The 17,586-nt window shown below is 42.5% G+C and overlaps 6 protein-coding genes across 6 annotated transcripts; 1 reads left to right on the forward strand and 5 right to left on the reverse strand.

Annotated features, from left to right (window-relative positions):
- Window positions 1-2,565: 2,565 nt before the first annotated feature.
- Window positions 2,566-2,958, reverse strand: LOC306885702 (histone H2B 1/2; the record flags this gene model as incomplete). The annotated part of the gene is made up of 1 exon (XM_079442417.1): window positions 2,566-2,958. One exon carries the CDS (start codon window positions 2,956-2,958, stop codon window positions 2,584-2,586), a length of 375 nt encoding a protein of 124 aa, XP_079298543.1. The 3' UTR covers window positions 2,566-2,583.
- Window positions 2,959-3,700: 742 nt separating this feature from the next.
- LOC306885760 (histone H4) lies at window positions 3,701-4,012 on the reverse strand (the record flags this gene model as incomplete). The annotated part of the gene is made up of 1 exon (XM_079442547.1): window positions 3,701-4,012. The coding sequence occupies one exon, from the start codon at window positions 4,010-4,012 to the stop codon at window positions 3,701-3,703; it is 312 nt and encodes a 103-aa protein (XP_079298673.1).
- Window positions 4,013-4,687: 675 nt separating this feature from the next.
- Window positions 4,688-5,098, reverse strand: LOC306885661 (histone H3.2; the record flags this gene model as incomplete). The annotated part of the gene is made up of 1 exon (XM_079442340.1): window positions 4,688-5,098. The coding sequence occupies one exon, from the start codon at window positions 5,096-5,098 to the stop codon at window positions 4,688-4,690; it is 411 nt and encodes a 136-aa protein (XP_079298466.1).
- A 1,639-nt stretch (window positions 5,099-6,737) lies between these two features.
- On the reverse strand, window positions 6,738-7,124 carry LOC306885684 (histone H2A; the record flags this gene model as incomplete). The annotated part of the gene is made up of 1 exon (XM_079442374.1): window positions 6,738-7,124. One exon carries the CDS (start codon window positions 7,122-7,124, stop codon window positions 6,738-6,740), a length of 387 nt encoding a protein of 128 aa, XP_079298500.1.
- A 1,567-nt stretch (window positions 7,125-8,691) lies between these two features.
- LOC306885614 (histone H1.01-like) lies at window positions 8,692-9,390 on the reverse strand. The gene has a single exon (XM_079442263.1). The coding sequence runs from the start codon at window positions 9,352-9,354 to the stop codon at window positions 8,725-8,727; it is 630 nt and encodes a 209-aa protein (XP_079298389.1). The 5' UTR covers window positions 9,355-9,390; the 3' UTR covers window positions 8,692-8,724.
- A 1,639-nt stretch (window positions 9,391-11,029) lies between these two features.
- Window positions 11,030-12,299, forward strand: LOC306881751 (histone H3.2-like; the record flags this gene model as incomplete). Its single annotated transcript, XM_079436000.1, has 2 exons — window positions 11,030-11,051; window positions 11,998-12,299. 2 exons carry the CDS (start codon window positions 11,030-11,032, stop codon window positions 12,297-12,299), a joined length of 324 nt encoding a protein of 107 aa, XP_079292126.1.
- Between the last annotated feature and the right edge of the window lie 5,287 nt (window positions 12,300-17,586).

The following is a 17,586-nucleotide window of genomic DNA, read 5'->3' on the forward strand; positions in this document are numbered from 1 at the left end:
GTAAATACAGGGCCAGTATCGCCGATACCGATTCCGATACTTGTCATGTAAAAAAAACATACATTTAAATGACCAACAACAATTTAAAAAAATGAACAATACTAATGTTGATATGACTAATATTATATTCATAATAAACTGTGATATGAAAAGGCCAAATTTGGTATAGTTTATAAAAATATATAGGCCTACTATGTACAGTGGGGATCGAAAGTTTGGGAACCCCTTGCAGAATCTGTGAAAATGTACATGAGAGAGATCATACAAAATGCATGTTATTTTTTATTTAGTACTGTCCTGAGTAAGATATTTTCCATAAAAGATGTTTACATATAGTCCACAAGACAAAAAAATAGCTGAAATGATTAAAATAGCCACATTCAAAAGTTTGGGAACCCTTGGTTCTTAATACTGTGTGTGGTTACCTGGATGATCTACGACTGTTTTTTTTTGTTTTGTGATGGTTGTTCATGAGTTACACCTTACAGTGATACTGTATAAAAAGGACAAATTCGGTAAACAGGTATAATATTTCCTTCCTCTCCTTTTCATTTCGTTTGTAGCTCGGAGTTTCGTTCCATCTCTCACTGTATCCGCTCGCGCTCGGAGCCGCTGAGTCACGTGATGACATGACAACCAATCACAGCGTAGCAGGGGAGGAGCAGCAATGTTTGCATAAGAGATGTGAAAAGAGCGGCATATGCACCCAGACATGTCTACACTGTGTTGTCAAGTCAAGTCAAGTCTGCTTTATTGTCAATTCTTCCTCTTCCACATGTACAGCACATATACAGAGAATTGAAATTGCATTACCCTCAGACCCTTGGTGTAAACAGTTAACATTAAACACGTTCAAATACAGATAATACGGTTTAAACATATGTTCTCTATAGCTATACAAGTAAGGACATTGTAGAAAAAAAAAAAAGAAAGAAATGGATAAAGTGGCATAAGGCGCATGGCAGATAGTGCAAACCAGTTAAATAAAAACAAAACTGTGCAGATATATTTGTAGTGCAAAAAGAGCTTCTCAATCTGAGAACATTGTAGAAAAAAAAAAATAAAGAAAAGATAGATAAAGTGACATAAAGCACATGGCAGAATAGATGGAGTGCAAACCAGTTAAATAAACCAAAACTGTGCAGATATGTGTGTAGTGCAAAAAGAGCTTGTCAGTCTGAGAACATTGACAGGAGAACAGTCTTTTTATGAGACTATCCGAGGAGGTAGTTTGCAGTCAATGCTGGATGAGGTAGTGATCAGTCCAATGCTGCACAAGTGAGAGGTGCTGGTCACAGTTTGTAAGTAGGTGGCTGGTCCTGGGGGTGTGGGGGGGGGGGGGGGGTCTCATAGTGTCAGAGTTCAGTGTAGTATTGGGTAAAAAGAGGGGAGGGGGGGCAGGGACGGGAGGGAGTTCAGCTTCCTGACAGCCTGATGTATGAAGCTGTCCTTCAGTCTGCTGGTCCTCGCCTGGAGACTCCGCAGTCTCCTCCCTGATGGCAGCAGACTGAAGAAGCTGTGTGTCGGGTGGGTGGGATCGCCTGCAATGCGGAGGGCTTTGCGGGTGAGACGGGTGCTGTAGATGTCCTGGAGGGAGGGGAGAGAGACACCAATGATCTTCTCAGCTGCTCTCACTATTCGCTGAAGTGACTTGCGGCAGGATGCGTTGCAAGCGCCATACCACACAGTGATGCAGCTGGTTAGGATGCTCTCGATGGTGCCTCTGTAGAAGGTGCACATGATGGGGGTCGGGGCTCTGGCTCTTCTGAGTTTGCGGAGGAAGTAGACGCTGCTGTGCTTTCTTGGCCAGTGCTACAGTGTTGTTAGTCCAGGAGAGGTCCTCTGTGATGTGCACACCCAGGAACTTGGTGCTGCTCACTCTCTCCACAGTCTCACCGTTGATGGTCAGAGGGGCATGCTGAGTGTGTACTCTCCTGAAGTCAACAACAATCTCCTTCGTCTTCTCCACATTCAGAGAGAGATTGTGTCACTGCACCACCCGGCCAGGCGGCTCACCTCGCTCCTGTAGTTTGTCTCATCTCTGTTGCTGATGAGACCCACTACAGTCGTGTCATCCGCAAACTTAATGAAAATGTTGGAGTTGTGTGACGGTGTGCAGTCGTGGGTCAGCAGAGTGAAGAGGGGGCTCAGCACACATCCTTGGGGGGCCGCAGTGTTCAGTGTGATGGTGCTGGATGTGTTACTGCCAACCCGTACTGCTTGAGGTCTCCCGGTCAGGAAGTCCAACAGCCAGTTGCACAGAGAGCCATTGAGCCCCAGCTGGACCAGTTTGTGTGTGAGCTGTTGAGGGATGATTGTGTTGAATGTGTGAAAGTCTATGTGTTGATGTATTTTTGGGAACACACTATGGCACCTTTAAATGCATAGTTTCGCTGCAATCTACAAACTTTAAAAAAAAATACTTTTGTGACTGTGTTTAAATAACCATCAAAATACTCTGCTCCGCATAATTAATTTAATCCAGTTAATCTTTAAGGTAAAAGACTAAAATTAGAAGCTCTTTAAAGGAGTAGATGGGTGGCTCTTAAAAGAGCCTTTGTGGTGTGAGAGTGTCGGGCTGCTCTACTTGGAGCTGGTGTACTTGGTGACGGCCTTGGTGCCCTCAGACACGGCGTGTTTGGCCAGCTCCCCGGGCAGCAGCAGACGCACGGCGGTCTGGATCTCTCTGGAAGTGATGGTGGAGCGCTTGTTGTAGTGAGCGAGACGAGACGCTTCACCGGCGATGCGCTCGAAGATGTCGTTGACGAAAGAGTTCATGATCCCCATCGCCTTGGAAGAGATCCCGGTGTCAGGATGAACCTGCTTCATCACCTTGTAGATGTAGATAGCGTAGCTCTCCTTCCTGGTCTTTCTGCGCTTCTTTCCTCCCTTCCCCGCGGTCTTTGTGACGGCTTTCTTGGAGCCCTTCTTGGGCGCGGACTTTGCTGGTTCAGGCATGATGATGCTGACGAGACAATGATGAGAAAGAGCCGGACAGAGCCGTTTATTCACGAACCTATGCTAATTTACACAGAGATGCGGTTTCTTCTGATTGCGTGTTTATACAGACCACACCCATTAACTTCACTGTGATTGGACAACTCCAAGTACCACGAGCCGGACGAGGGCCAATCGTAGGAGGCGAATTTTTAGTCCCGCCCACCGCTCCATGTTTAAGCGACATCAGCCCACGTGACTAATCTCCCTTTGTTTTAATTCCCGCTCTTTTTGTTAGACTCAAATATCAGTGTATTTTTTAACGCTTATAAACCCATTGAGAGAATCTGGAGAAAAGAGAGCAATAATGATTAGACACTTTATTTTTCTCTGCTGTCCCGCCAGTTTTACTTCTGCTTTTATAAATGACTTAAAGCTCATCAAAGCGCAGAATCAAACAAAAAGACAAGCTTATGCTCCAACTTTGAGAATCAGTATCAAATTCAGAATTAAATTACTTTGACAAGTGTTTCCAGATACGAGGAACTTATTAAAGACTAAAAAAAAATCAGTTTTGGTCTGAAACTTATGAAATGGGATATATTCTCTGTGCAACACAAGTGTTTTCACTTTCAGTGTTTATTCAGAAGCATGATGCTGCAACTCTTAATCTGGAGTATAACACATGAACATGGTCTCTTTCTCTGAGAGTGTGTGTGGCTCTGAAAAGAGCCGTTGGGTTTGTTCTCCGGATTGAAGGCGTTTATCCTCCGAAGCCGTACAAGGTGCGTCCCTGTCGTTTGAGCGCGTACACCACGTCCATGGCGGTGACGGTCTTTCTCTTGGCGTGCTCGGTGTAGGTGACGGCATCGCGGATAACGTTCTCCAGGAACACCTTCAACACCCCGCGGGTCTCCTCGTAGATCAGACCGGAGATGCGCTTGACGCCGCCGCGGCGCGCGAGACGACGAATGGCGGGTTTGGTGATTCCCTGGATGTTATCCCGGAGCACTTTCCGGTGCCGCTTAGCGCCTCCTTTCCCGAGCCCTTTACCGCCTTTACCTCTTCCAGACATGATCGAGATGCTTTCTGTTACTGTCAAAAAAAAGTAATGTGTTATAAGCGCTTCAGAGAGGCCTGTTACATATGCTTACAGGACCTAACTGAAACCAGCTCCGCGGCACATTCCCTCCCCGCCAGCAGTTAGATCAGGAAACAGGTGGTTTATCGCCAATCTAAGGATGTCTGTCCCTTTGTTTCGTTTTATAATCCATGTTTTTATCAAATTAATTTGACAGTGATCTATATAAGATCCGTAGGTTTTCTCAATTCCCCTTAAATATACACATATGACAACAAAATAATGTGCATTTTCACATTAAACATCGCATCATACATTTAAGATGCACTTTAAACATGTCGATTTATAATATAGTAATCCTATAAATAATTGCACTTGGCTGTATACACATGCATATTACAAGCAGGATCATTTCAATTGTATCTACAGAAGTGTGTTAAGAGTTAATTAAGAAAGGCACATCCACATTTTTTTTCCCTCATGTGTTTGCTTGTGTACTCTTTTGTAGTAAAATGGGAAATAGGAACGAAGACAGACAGAGTTGATTAAAGACTCGAGCACGTTGTTAATCTCTATGGTTTATACTCAGTATTACAGTGAAACGGTCTCGTTCAGTGCAGTGTTGGTGGCTCTTAAAAGAGCCTTTGGGGTGTCGCTGCAGCGGCGGGTTTAAGCGCGCTCTCCGCGGATGCGGCGCGCCAGCTGGATGTCTTTGGGCATGATGGTGACTCTCTTGGCGTGGATGGCGCACAGGTTGGTGTCCTCAAACAGACCGACCAAATAAGCCTCGCTGGCCTCCTGCAGGGCCATGACAGCGGAGCTCTGGAAGCGCAGGTCCGTCTTGAAATCCTGCGCGATTTCTCGCACCAAGCGCTGGAAAGGCAGTTTGCGGATCAGCAGCTCGGTGGACTTCTGATAACGGCGGATCTCTCGGAGAGCCACGGTCCCGGGCCTGTAACGGTGGGGCTTCTTGACGCCACCGGTGGCTGGGGCGCTCTTCCGGGCGGCTTTAGTAGCGAGCTGCTTCCTCGGGGCTTTGCCGCCGGTGGATTTACGAGCCGTCTGCTTGGTTCTTGCCATCGCGAAGATTAACTTATTTCTCCGTTAGAAGGACGTAGAAAATATATACTGCTCTCTGCTACACGCTGCTTTTAAAGCATGAAATGGCCACGAACTGATGATGTCATGAAGGAGCAGAGGCTTGTGATTGGCTGATGTGTGACGTCTGCTCATGACTGCTAGCCAATGACTGCGCAGCTTCTGTTTTCAAACGAGGCTGTTTGTGTTTCCCGCTCGAAATGCTTTGTTGTTTATTACTTTATGCATTATTCATTCATACAACTTTATTTCCAGAATCAAGGTCCTTTAGCAAAATACAATACAAACAGTACAATAACATTAGAAAGGCAGTTATAACAATGCTTTCTCGTTGGCGACTGATGATGCACCACATTATAGTAGCATGCAGTGAATCATCCAACCAACAAGTAAACTTACATTAAATGTCTCATTAAAGTCTGAAAGCATTGTTCTTTAGTCTTACAGAACAGATCACATGCACTGCTCCATCTTAGTGTTTTCAGCAGGATCCTCATACAGTCTCTGTAAGCAACCTAAAGCTTACACAGACTCTCTCTTTTAAACTTAATCCACAAGGCAGCAGTATAAAAACATGCACAATATGGTCTAAAAAGGTCTATCTTTGCCTGATACAAACACATTTCACAGAAACGGGGCCTGGGCCACTTTTAAGGTCTGGTACAAATATGACAGGCTATGTTCTCATATGTGTGCACAGGAAATCTTTAAAAGATTGTGATCTCGACTCAAACACAATCTTATTCCTAAATGATGACTGTCTATTAAACCTTTGCAATCACAATCACATCAGAATACATCAACCTGCTTTCACAGCCTCTGATCAGAGAGAGATCATGCAGCTTTACGTCTGAAACAGCTTCACAAACATCTAACAGGATTGCAAACATCAAACAATAATGAAAGCATAAAACTGTAAAGGATAAAAACTGTATTGTCGGGAATACACTGATATGTTGCAGCAGCCGCCATCAAAAAGAGTGATTGACCTTCATAACTAATGTTACGCTTATAATACAGATTATATACGTCACATGCCATTATGTATTTGATGTCAGAAACTTTGGATAAAAACAGGTCTTCATTCACTTATTTCAACTGATTTTCACAAATAATTAAATGTTTTAAAGACTAATTGACAACATTTTCGACAATCATAAATATATCCTTTTATAACATTAAATAAGTCATAAACAAGTAAATTAGGCTACATATTATGTTTGGTTGTGTTTTGTTTTCAGAATCGAGGCCCAAACCTCAGACGCATACATTAATGACAACCAACTTATCTCTAACCTTACAGCAAAACATCAATACATTCAATATTTATCACCGAATACAAACATTACTCCACGTCAACCACACATTAATACACCCTTCATAGATTTCCTGCTAACATTTATTCTTTATGAAACAATTTATTGTATAAAAATAATCTCCAGTTGTTGATTATATTCACAGGTCCCACATTATTTGTAATTATTCGGCTGATCTTTCCTTCTTATTTTAAAGTTTGTCATTATGAACACAGTAAGTAAACTAAAAGAAAAGCTCTCTCTCTCAGATATAGTGTGTGGCTCTAAAAAGAGCCTTTGTGTTGGAGAAGCAGGCCGGACTCGGTTCACTTGGCTTTGGCGGGTTTCTCGGTCTTCTTGGGCAGCAGCACGGCCTGGATGTTGGGCAGCACGCCGCCCTGAGCGATGGTCACTCCGCCCAGGAGTTTGTTCAGCTCCTCGTCGTTGCGCACCGCCAGCTGCAGGTGACGGGGGATGATACGGGTCTTCTTGTTGTCCCTCGCGGCGTTTCCAGCCAGCTCCAGGATCTCAGCGGTCAGATACTCGAGCACAGCCGCCAGATAGACGGGAGCACCGGCACCGACGCGCTCTCCGTAGTTACCTTTGCGGAGAAGCCTGTGAACACGACCGACGGGGAACTGCAGTCCTGCCCTGGACGACCGAGTCTTGGCCTTCGCTCTCGCTTTGCCGCCGGTTTTTCCTCTGCCGCTCATTATTGATCGATTAAACTCCTGCGTTTGATTAACAAACAGAAATAATAAAGCTGTGAGTCTCGCTGTTCTGTTTATAAAAGAGCGAGCAGGTCGCCCATTGGTTTAGATCCTTGTAAGATTTTAAACCAATCACTGAGCTTTCCTCCAACACTCACCGCCAAGGCCACGCCTCCACAGCTGGCGACCGATTGTGCTGCATTTAGACTAAACACACGACAGAAAACATTAAAGAAACTGGATGGGGTGCTGGATAAGTTTAAAATATGTAAATCAATGCAAAAGAACATTAGTAAATATGTGACCCTAGACCACAAAACCAGTCATAAGGGTCCATTTTTTTAAATTGAGATGTACAAATGATCTGAATAAATCATCTTTCCATTGATGTCTGGTGTGTTACGATTGGACAATATTTGGCTGAGATACAACTCTTTGAAAATCTGGAATCTGAGGGTGCAAAAAAATCTAAATATCCTCCTGAGACCCAACTATGCAGTTTTTGAGACCTCACATGTCCACTGTAGAGGACACCGGGACTAAAAGCATGTTTATTATGCATTTTAAGAGACAACAATTGAATAGTAAAATTAATTATATATCCATTTTGTTATTAAATATTAGATATTATTATGAAAAGCTGGCCATTTATTACTAACAATATGACAATTCCTTTTTCAACACACTGTCCCAACAGCAACACATTAATATGCAAATTAGATACAGTATACATACACTGTTTAATGGAAAAACCAGTTTATGGAATTTTTTACACACATATTGCATGAAACAAAATGGAATATCAAATCATTTTGTTATATATTTTGTAACATAGTTGAGAATCATCCTTAAAAAAAATCCTGAAACCTAAAAATCGATTGGTGATTTAAACAAAAACCCCATTGTTTTTGCCTTTTTGATGTCTATTCATGCCATTTTATTTTTAGAAAAAACTTAGTCCTAGTGTCTTCTTCAAAGGACAGTGAATAAAACGTGAATATATATATATTTTTTTTTTTTCAAAAATGTTAATTTTTCCATTTTTTTTCTAATGCTCTAAATAATGCAATGACATGAAAAAATACTAAGTTCACAAAACTTTTTTCTTTCTTTTTTTTGAGAGGGGGGTCTCCGGAGGATATTAAGAAAAAGTTGTTCAAATGAAGTTTTTAGCAACACATTTTACTAATCTGAAAATTAAGTTTTGATATATTTACAGTAGAAAATGTACAAAATGTCTTCATGGAACATGATCTTAATATCCTTATGGTTTTGTCATAAAATAAAAATGTATAATTTTGAGCCATATAATGTATTGTTGGCTATTGCTACAGATATACCTGTGTTACTCATGACTGCTTTTGTGCTGCAGGGACAGATATTGTTTTTAAACTAAATTTAGATGATGATCCATTCAATCGATGTTCATAATACAAGTGAATAAGTTTTTTCTAAATGCAATCTGTAAAACATTGTGAGTCGAGGTAAAATATATAATCTTATAATAATTTACTTATAAGGAGTCTAAATGCAGGGGTTTTGCTCTTTCTCTGGAGTGAGTGGGTGGCTCTGAAAAGAGCCTTTGGGGAATAAAACAGAAGATTTATTTCTTCTTGGGAGCTGCCTTTTTAGGCTTTGCAGCTTTAGGTTTAGCAGCTTTAGGCTTAGCCGTCTTGGGTTTGGCGGCCTTGGTCTTTTTGGGGCTCTTGGCTGCTTTCTTGGGCGCCGCTGGCTTCTTCGTCTTCTTGGGGCTCTTGGTCGCTTTCTTAGCGGCCGCGGCGGCGGGTTTCTTGGCCTTCTTGGGTGATTTCTTAGCGGCGGGCTTCTTTGCCGCTGCGCTCTTGGGCTTCTTGGCAGCAGCGGGTTTCTTGGCCGCGGGCTTCTTGGCTTTAGGAGCCGCTTTCTTGGCCGGCTTCTTCTTGGTCTCGGCTTGCTTCTTGCTGATCTTGAAGGAGCCGGAGGCGCCGGTCCCTTTGACCTGCAGCAGAGTGCCTTTAGTCACCAGGCTCTTGATGGCTATCTTGACGCGGGAGTTGTTCTTCTCCACGTCGTAGCCGCCGGCGGCGAGAGCTTTCTTCAGCGCGGCGAGGGACACGCCGCTCCTCTCCTTGGACGCGGACACGGCTTTGACGATCAGCTCACCGACGCCTGGACCTGCTTTCTTGGCTTTGGCGGAGGACTTCTTCTTGGGCGCTTTGGCCGGCGGAGCTGCAGCTGGAGCGGTTTCTGCCATTTCTCGGAGCGGATTAACAGTCTTTCAAACACTGAGTTCAATGAGTGGCGCTCGAGCGGTGCTGCGCTCTTAAACAACACATGAGAACCTCATAGACTCAACCCGCCGCTCGGTGTCCGCGCGCCTCCGCGAGCCCCTCGCTTGTGTTTTCTTCTCCTATATTTAAGGACAAAACTCGAATGATGAAATGGTTTAGCGCAGTAGAAACACAGTGAACACCAAGCAGAGGTTCTCGGCTTTCTGTGGAGACTAAAATACTCGGCGAGGAAATGTTTGTTTTGCTCCGGTCAGATCAAACTCAAGGCGAGCATCAGCCCCGGAACACAGCCGCGTGTGAATCTAATGCCTTGTTTAAGTGTAAAAGTTGATAACAGATTAAAATCATCCTCTGTGTGTTTCAGAAACAGTCTGGAAGTGAATATAATGAAATGATCTTCAGTGAAGGGCGTGTGCAGTGTTTCATACAGCTGCTGTTTTGGGCGGCTTGAAGCACAAACATCTGGAGTTTGAGACTCATGGCAAGTCAGCATACTAATAATAATAATAATAATAATAGTTTGGAAAGTGAGGAATGTGTTTATATGACTTAATAGGAATAGCGCAGTGGATAAGACACATGCCTTTGGTGTGAGAGACCCGGGTTCGAATGCACTGTGAGACACCAATGTGTGCCTGAGCAAGACACTTAACCCCTAGTTGCTCCAGAGGCGTGCGACCTCTGACATATATAGCAATTGTAAGTCGCTTTGGATAAAAGCGTCAGCTAAATGAATAAATGTAAGCATTTGAGTTTTTATCTTACAATTCTGACTTTTAAAGTTTGATAAAACAATATTATATGTTTTGATTTGTTCTTTGTGCTACAGATTAACAGAATGTCTTTGTCTTTGTTTCTTTATTCATGTTTGTCATATTAACTCAGATACTTTGATCTCCAGACAATACAAACAAGATGCATGAGAGCCTCTTTTCCTCCTGTCCTTGTTTCCTTCTCTTCACTCAGAATGATTCAGTGCAAAACAGTCTGCGTCAGTGGACGTGCATCTCATGCTTCATATCATCTGAAATCAATCGTCTCATGTCCAGAGAAATCAACTAAAGTCAGAGAGTTCAGAGATACTTTACTTGTTTGGCCTTTTCTTTCCCAGGCCTTCAGTCCAAATCATCTCCTGTTTGTCAACAGCCAGGGTGCAAAATTATAAATTAGTTATAATATAAATGACCATCAATTGGCTTCTCAACCTCAAATTCAAGTTCATAATAAAATGGAGTTAGATACGATTGTAACTGAAATTTTGTTGAACTGTAAAAAAAAAAAAAAGATAATACAAATAAACTAAGATAAAATAGACAAATGTTTAATGTAACACACGTCTAATGCATTTGAGCGGATGCGGCGAGGGCCCGAGCAGTAAACTGTTATGAACCTGCTGGTTTCAGCCGAACAGTGTCACAAACAATACAACCTGTTTATGTTGATCCTCGTCAAGACAGTCATTCTGACATAATTCTGTGTGAATTTCTGATGAAGATGCGAAAGAGAACTCAATTTGTTATTCGGCGCTGTCCGAGCTCCGGCTTTAAAATCTCTTTCACTGTCTCACGCTTGCAGGGCCTTTATGGGCTTATTATTGCCTATATATTTGTTTCTTTCTAAACATTGATAGACGTAAATATGTTTTTCATTAAGAGCTCAAGTAAGACATATCTGTTTGGACAATTGTAAGATAATAAGGCAATGTTAAATGAACTGATATGATTAAGCTACTCACACTGGTGCTGTGAGTCCGGTAACCAGGCTGTTTTATCATTGTGATTGTGTGGATGAAAAGTGGAAACTTTGTTTTAGATAAATTAGTTCTATGGAGATTATTTTCTGCCGTTTTCCTTTTATTGTTCTTGCTTTTCCTCGAGAGACTGTTCTTGATTGGCGATTTTGTCTAAACGCACGGATCTGTAGCTACTCTAAAGAACACTGGGTTAAATCAACAGCTAATTTGGGGTGTTTTTAACCCTTGTTAGCCCAGCTAATGGGTTGATTAATTTTTATTATAATATAGCTTCTTTTTACTTTATACATGAAATGATTAACTTAAATCCTCTTAACTTTTGTAAAATACTCCACACAACCACTGGTTTGCAATGATAAGTTTTTTTTAATTTTCCTTTATTTACAGCATTCTACCGTAACGGTGCTGCAGGGCTAGGGTTAGTCGTGTTCGGAGATCGCCGCCCTGCGTTTCACTCATAGCACAAATGCAGGTACATCTCAAAAAATTTGAATATCGTGAAAAAGGTCAATATTTTTTGTCTCTCATTTCAGAAAGTGAAACCCATATATTATATAGATTCATTACACATAGAGTGAAATATTTCAAGCTTTTATTTCTTGAAATGTTGATGATTATGGCTTACAGATAATGAAAACCCACAATTCAGTGTCTCAAAATTTTTTAATATTACATAAGATCAAAAAAATATATATTTTAAACAGAAATGTCAGGCTTCTGAAATGTATGTTCATTTCTATGTACTCAATACTTGGTTGGGCCTCCTTTTGCATGAATTACTGCATCAATGCGGCGTGGCATGGAGGTGATCAGCCTGTGGCGCTGCTCAGGTGTAATGGAAGCCCAGGTTAAGAGCGCCCCAGCCACCGGCGGCGTCAAGAAGCCCCTCTCCGAGAGATCTGCCGTTATCAGAAGTCCACCGAGCTGCTGATCCGCAAACTGCCTTTCCAGCGCTTGGTGCGAGAAATCGCGCAGGATTTCAAGACGGACCTGCGCTTCCAGAGCTCCGCTGTCATGGCCCTGCAGGAGGCCAGCGAGGCTTATTTGGTCGGTCTGTTTGAGGACACCAACATGTGCGCCATCCACGCCAAGAGAGTCACCATCATGCCCAAAGACATCCAGCTGGCGCGCCGCATCCGCGGAGAGCGCGCTTAAACCCGCCGCTGCAACGACACCCCAAAGGCTCTTTTAAAGGGGACCTATCATGCCCCTTTTTACAAGATTTAAAATAAGTCTCTGATGTCCCCAGAGCCTATATGTGAAGTTTTAGCTCAATATACCCCACAGATAAATTTTTACTGCTTGATAAAATTGCCACTTTTAGGGTGTGAGCCAAAACGCGTCGTTTTGAGTGTGTTGCTTTAAATGCAAATGAGCTGTTGCTCCCAGAGAAGAGGGCGGAGCGTCAAGAGCTCAAGCTCCATTAGCAGCGCTAGCCTTTGCAAATAAACATTCCACTATTAGTACAAGCCTGTTATCTTTACAGAAAACTACTCTGTTTCAAAGTCAGTCATCTGATTATACTGTTCATAATAAATTTGCGTTTATGAATTACACAGACGTGGAGCACGGCGAGAGAAAAATAACAACATGATCTCATGCTATCAGAAACTTTATAAGTCCCACTTCTGATTATGATTATGATATTGCTTTCATATGCAACTTTTAACGACCACATTCATATTCACGATCATTCTGATAGCACTTGAAGACAGCATCAGTGAAAACACACAGAGACAGTGATAGCTTTAGCAATTAGCCTTACAGAGTGCCAAGAAGCGCTTTCAGAAAACAATTTGGAAAACAAACGCGTGATATTTACTTTGTCTGGAGCTGACGTTCGTGCACAAAGCGTTGGTATTAATGCTTTGTTTTTTCTGGGATATTTCCTTCGAAAATGGAATTTAACCACAGTGTCCTCGGCTCAGACGGAGGGAGATTATGGAGACTCCTATGTTCATTAGTGCATCCAAAACACAACACTTGTTTGGCGCTGACTGTGTATATCTCCAGTAATGGAGGACCGCAGCTTCTCACTCAGGGCTGTGTTACTGCTAATAGAGCAGAGAGCGTCACAAATGGCCTGCACGTCTCCCGCTCGGTGACGTGAACAGAGGGAGAATCTGAAACCGCTTTTAAGATTTATTGGTTTTATAAAAAAATGAGGTGGTGGATTTTTAACATTATAGGCTGGTTGTTTTCACACACTGTGTTCAAACAACTTATAAAAGTGATTTTTGCATAATAGGTCCCCTTTAAGAGCCCCCAACATGACACTGAACGAGACAGTTTCCACTGTAATACTGAATATAACAGATGTGAAGTAAAGTAGTTTGCATGTGTTATCCATAGCTTCCCTCCACTACAAAGGATAAGGTTACACAGGCAAAACCGAACAAGTTCCAATCACTGTCTCGCAATGACACGCAATTCAATAAAAGCAAATACTACTAATATCCTCCTGAGAACCCCACAAAAAAAGCTTTGTGAATTTAGTATTTTTTCATGTCATTACATTGTTTAGAGCATTAGAAAAAAACATTAAAATTAACATTTTTGAAAAATTATATTTTATTAATATTTTTTTCTATGTCCTCTGTAGAGGACACTAGGACTAAGTTTTTCTAAAAATAAAATGGCATGAATAGACATCAAAAAGGCAAAAACAATGTTTTTTTTTTTTTTTTAAATCACCAATACATTTTCAGGTTTCGGGTTTCTAAATTTTTTAAAATATATAACAAAATTATTTGATATACCATTTTGTTTTATGCAATATGTCTGTACAAATTTCCATAAACTGGTTTTCCCATTAAACAAAGTGTATCTATACTGTATCTAATTTGCATATTAATGTGTTGCTGTTGGGACAGCATGTTGAAAAAATAATTGTCATAATGGCAGTAATAATTGGCCAGGTTTTCATAATAATATCTAATATTTAATAACAAATTAGATATATAATTTATTGTGCTATTTAATTGTTATGTCTCCCAAAATGCATCATAAACATAATTTTAGTCCTGGTGTCCTCTACAGTGGACATGTATGAAATGATGTCCTGTTTCATAACATTTACATACATTTACATTTAGTCATTTGGCAGACGCTTTTATCCAAAGCGACTTACAATTGGGGAATATATAAAGCGATTCATCTTGAAGAGGCAGTCAGACAGAGGAAGTGCTCGTAACACCAAGTCTCAGTCATTGTTCAAATAAGTACAAGTTAGTAAGTGGAGAGAAAGATAGAGGGAAAGTTTTTTTTTTTTTTTGAGTTTAGGATGAAGTCAAGTACTGCCGAAAGAGATGAGTTTTCAGTTGTTGCTTGAAGATTGCCAGGGATCGGGCGTTCAGGATAGGGGTGGGAAGATTATTCTACCAGCCAGGAATGGTGAACGAGAATGTTCTGGAGAGTGATTTTGAGCCTCTCTGTGATGGTACCACAAGGCGTCGCTCACTAGCAGATCTCAAACTTCTGGAGGGGATGTAGGTTTGTAATAGTGAGTGGAAGTAGGAGGGTGCAGAGCCTGTGGTAGTTCTGTACGCAAGCATCAGTGACTTGAACTGGATGCGAGCTGCCACTGGTAGCCAGTGCAAGGAGATGAAGAGAGGTGTAACATGCGCTCTTTTGGGCTCATTGAAGATCAGTCGTGCCGCTGCATTCTGAATCATTTGTAGAGGTTTGATTGTGTTTGATGGCAGACCAGCCAGAAGAGCATTGCAGTAGTCCAGTCTAGAAACAACAAGGGCCTGGACAAGAAGTTGCGCAGCATGCTCTGTCAGAAAGGGCCTGATCTTTCTGATGTTGTGTAGTGCAAACCTGCAGGATCGAGCAGTCTTTGCAATGTGCTCTTTGAAGGTCAGCTGGTCATCAAAGATTACACCAAGAGTTCTGACCAAAGTTGATGGGGTAATCATTGATGAGCCGAACTGAATCGTGAAGTCATGCCGTAGAGTCGGAGTGGCAGGGAAGACAAGAAGTTGGGGGTGGTGATGGCGCAGTGGATAAGACACATGCCTTTGGTGTGAGAGACCCGGGTTCGAATCCACTGTGAGACACCAATGTGTCCCTGAGCAAGACACTTAACCCCTAGTTGCTCCAGAGGCGTGCGACCTCTGACATATATAGCAATTGTAAGTCGCTTTGGATAAAAGCGTCAGCTAAATGAATAAATGTAAATGTAAGTTCTGTCTTTGCCAGGTTGAGCTGTATGTGATGTTCTTTCATCCATGCCGAGATGTCCGCCAGGCAGCCTGAGATCCGTGCAGCTACCGTTGGGTCATCTGGTTGAAAAGAGAGATAGAGCTGTGTGTCATCGGCATAGCAGTGATAGGAGAAGCCATGTGCATGTATGATGGGACCCAGCGATGTAGTGTATGTGGAGAAGAGGAGGGGTCCAAGAACCGATCCCTGAGGAACTCCAGTGACCAGTTGATGTGGTTTGGATACCTCCCCTCCCCAGGCCACCCTGAATGATCTACCGGTGAGATAGGATTCAAACCAGTGAAGTGGAATCCCAGTGATGCCCAGTGATGAGAGGGTAGACAGGAGAATCTGATGATTGACAGTGTCAAAAGCAGCAGAAAGATCCAGCAGAATGAGGACTGATAATTTGGTTCTGCCTTTGCAGTTCGCAGGGCTTCAGTGACCGAGAGTAGCGCAGTCTCTGTTGAATGGCCACTCCTGAAACCTGACTGTTTAGCATCCAGTTTGTTGTACTGTGAAAGAAACAGTGAGAGCTGGTTGAAGACAACTCGTTCAAGTGTTTTCCCTACGAATGGAAGGAGAGAGACAGGTCTGTAGTTTTCTAAAAGAGAAGCGTTTAATGTAGGTTTTTGATCAGTGGGGTTACCCGAACCTGCTTGAATGCTGTGGGGAAGATGCCTGTGAGGAGAGATATGTTGATAATGTGTGTGAGTGCCGGTAAGAGTGTGGGAGAGATTGTTTGGAGAAGGTGTGAGGGGATCGGGTCGAGAGGACATGTTGTAGGACGGCTGGAGAGGAGAAGTTTGGATACTTCTGCCTCGGTGAGGGGACAGAAGGAGAAGATGGGAGTTAGAGCAGTAGATGTGGTTGATTGGAGGTCCTGTGGAGTTGAGAACTGGTTGCTGATTGTTCTAGTTTTGTCTGTGAAAAAAGAGGCAAAGTCATCAGCGGTTATCAAAGTGGTGGGAGGTGGAGGAGGGAGACAGAGGAGAGAATTAAATGTTCTGAAGAGATTACGCATGTCTGGAGCGCTGGTGATCTTGTTGTGGAAATGTGAGGATTTGGCAGTGTGGACTTCAGTAGAGAAAGATGAAAGCAAAGACTGATACCTACTCCGGTCCGACGGATCTTTTGATTTGTGCCATTTTCTCTCTGCCGCTCTGAGTTTGGTCCGATGCTTATGAAGAACATCGGATAACCAGGGGTTAGAAGGGACAGCCCGTGCTGGCCTAGAGGAGAGAGGACAGATGTCGTCTAGACAAGAGGTTAAGGTAGAGCATAAAGTGTCAGTGGCTGCATTTACATCCGGAGAAGAGAAATGGGTAGGCGAGGGAAGAGAGGAGGATACTACAGAGGAAAGAAGGGAGGGGGAAAGGGAGCGTAGGTTGCGTCTGAAAGTAACCGGTAAGGGAGATGGTGGCACCTGGGTAGCAAAATGTAAAGTAAATGTAATGAAGAAATGGTCAGAGATATGCAGTGGTTGTACCAGAATGTATCTGTAGAACAATTGCATGTGTAAATTAAGTCGAGTTGGTTGCCTGATTTGTGCGTGCTAGTAGTGGTGAGGCGTTTGAGATCAAATGAAGCTAGGAGTGACTGGAAGTCTGTAGCATAAGGCCTGTCTAGGTGAATGTTGAAATCGCCAAAGACCAAGAGTGGAGTGCCATCCTCCATGAAAGAGGACAGCAGTCCGTCCAGCTCATCTAGGAAGGTTGGTGGTATTTGGCCCGGTGGACGATAGATTACCACAATCTGGAGTCTTATAGGAGCTGTTACAGTAACGGCATGCGACTCAAATGAGTTGAGATTGCCTAGGGGAGGAACAGGAAGTCATATTTGAATTTGAAAACCCATAACATTTTCCTGAGATGTTGCTTTATGACAAACAATTAGAAAATTATTCAGATTTAAATGACAATTACAAAATATAATCATATTTCCATAAGGATGTAAAATGTTTCACTAAATTAAATTTAGCCATCTTTAAAGACCGAGGAGAGGGAGTGGTCCTGGTGAAACTACTAGGTGTGTGCGATACTGCAAATTTTGGTATCGATCCGATACCGAGTAAATACAGGGCCAGTATCGCCGATACCGATTCCGATACTAAAACATACATTTAAATGACCAACAACAATTAAAAAAAATGAACAATACTAATGTTGATATGACTAATATTATATTCACCTTAAAGCTACGTGGATATTATTTGCCTAAATAAAAGGACTTTGCA

This window comes from Barbus barbus (genome assembly GCF_936440315.1).
Source record: "Barbus barbus genome assembly, chromosome: 2".
Lineage (NCBI taxonomy): Eukaryota > Metazoa > Chordata > Actinopteri > Cypriniformes > Cyprinidae > Barbus > Barbus barbus.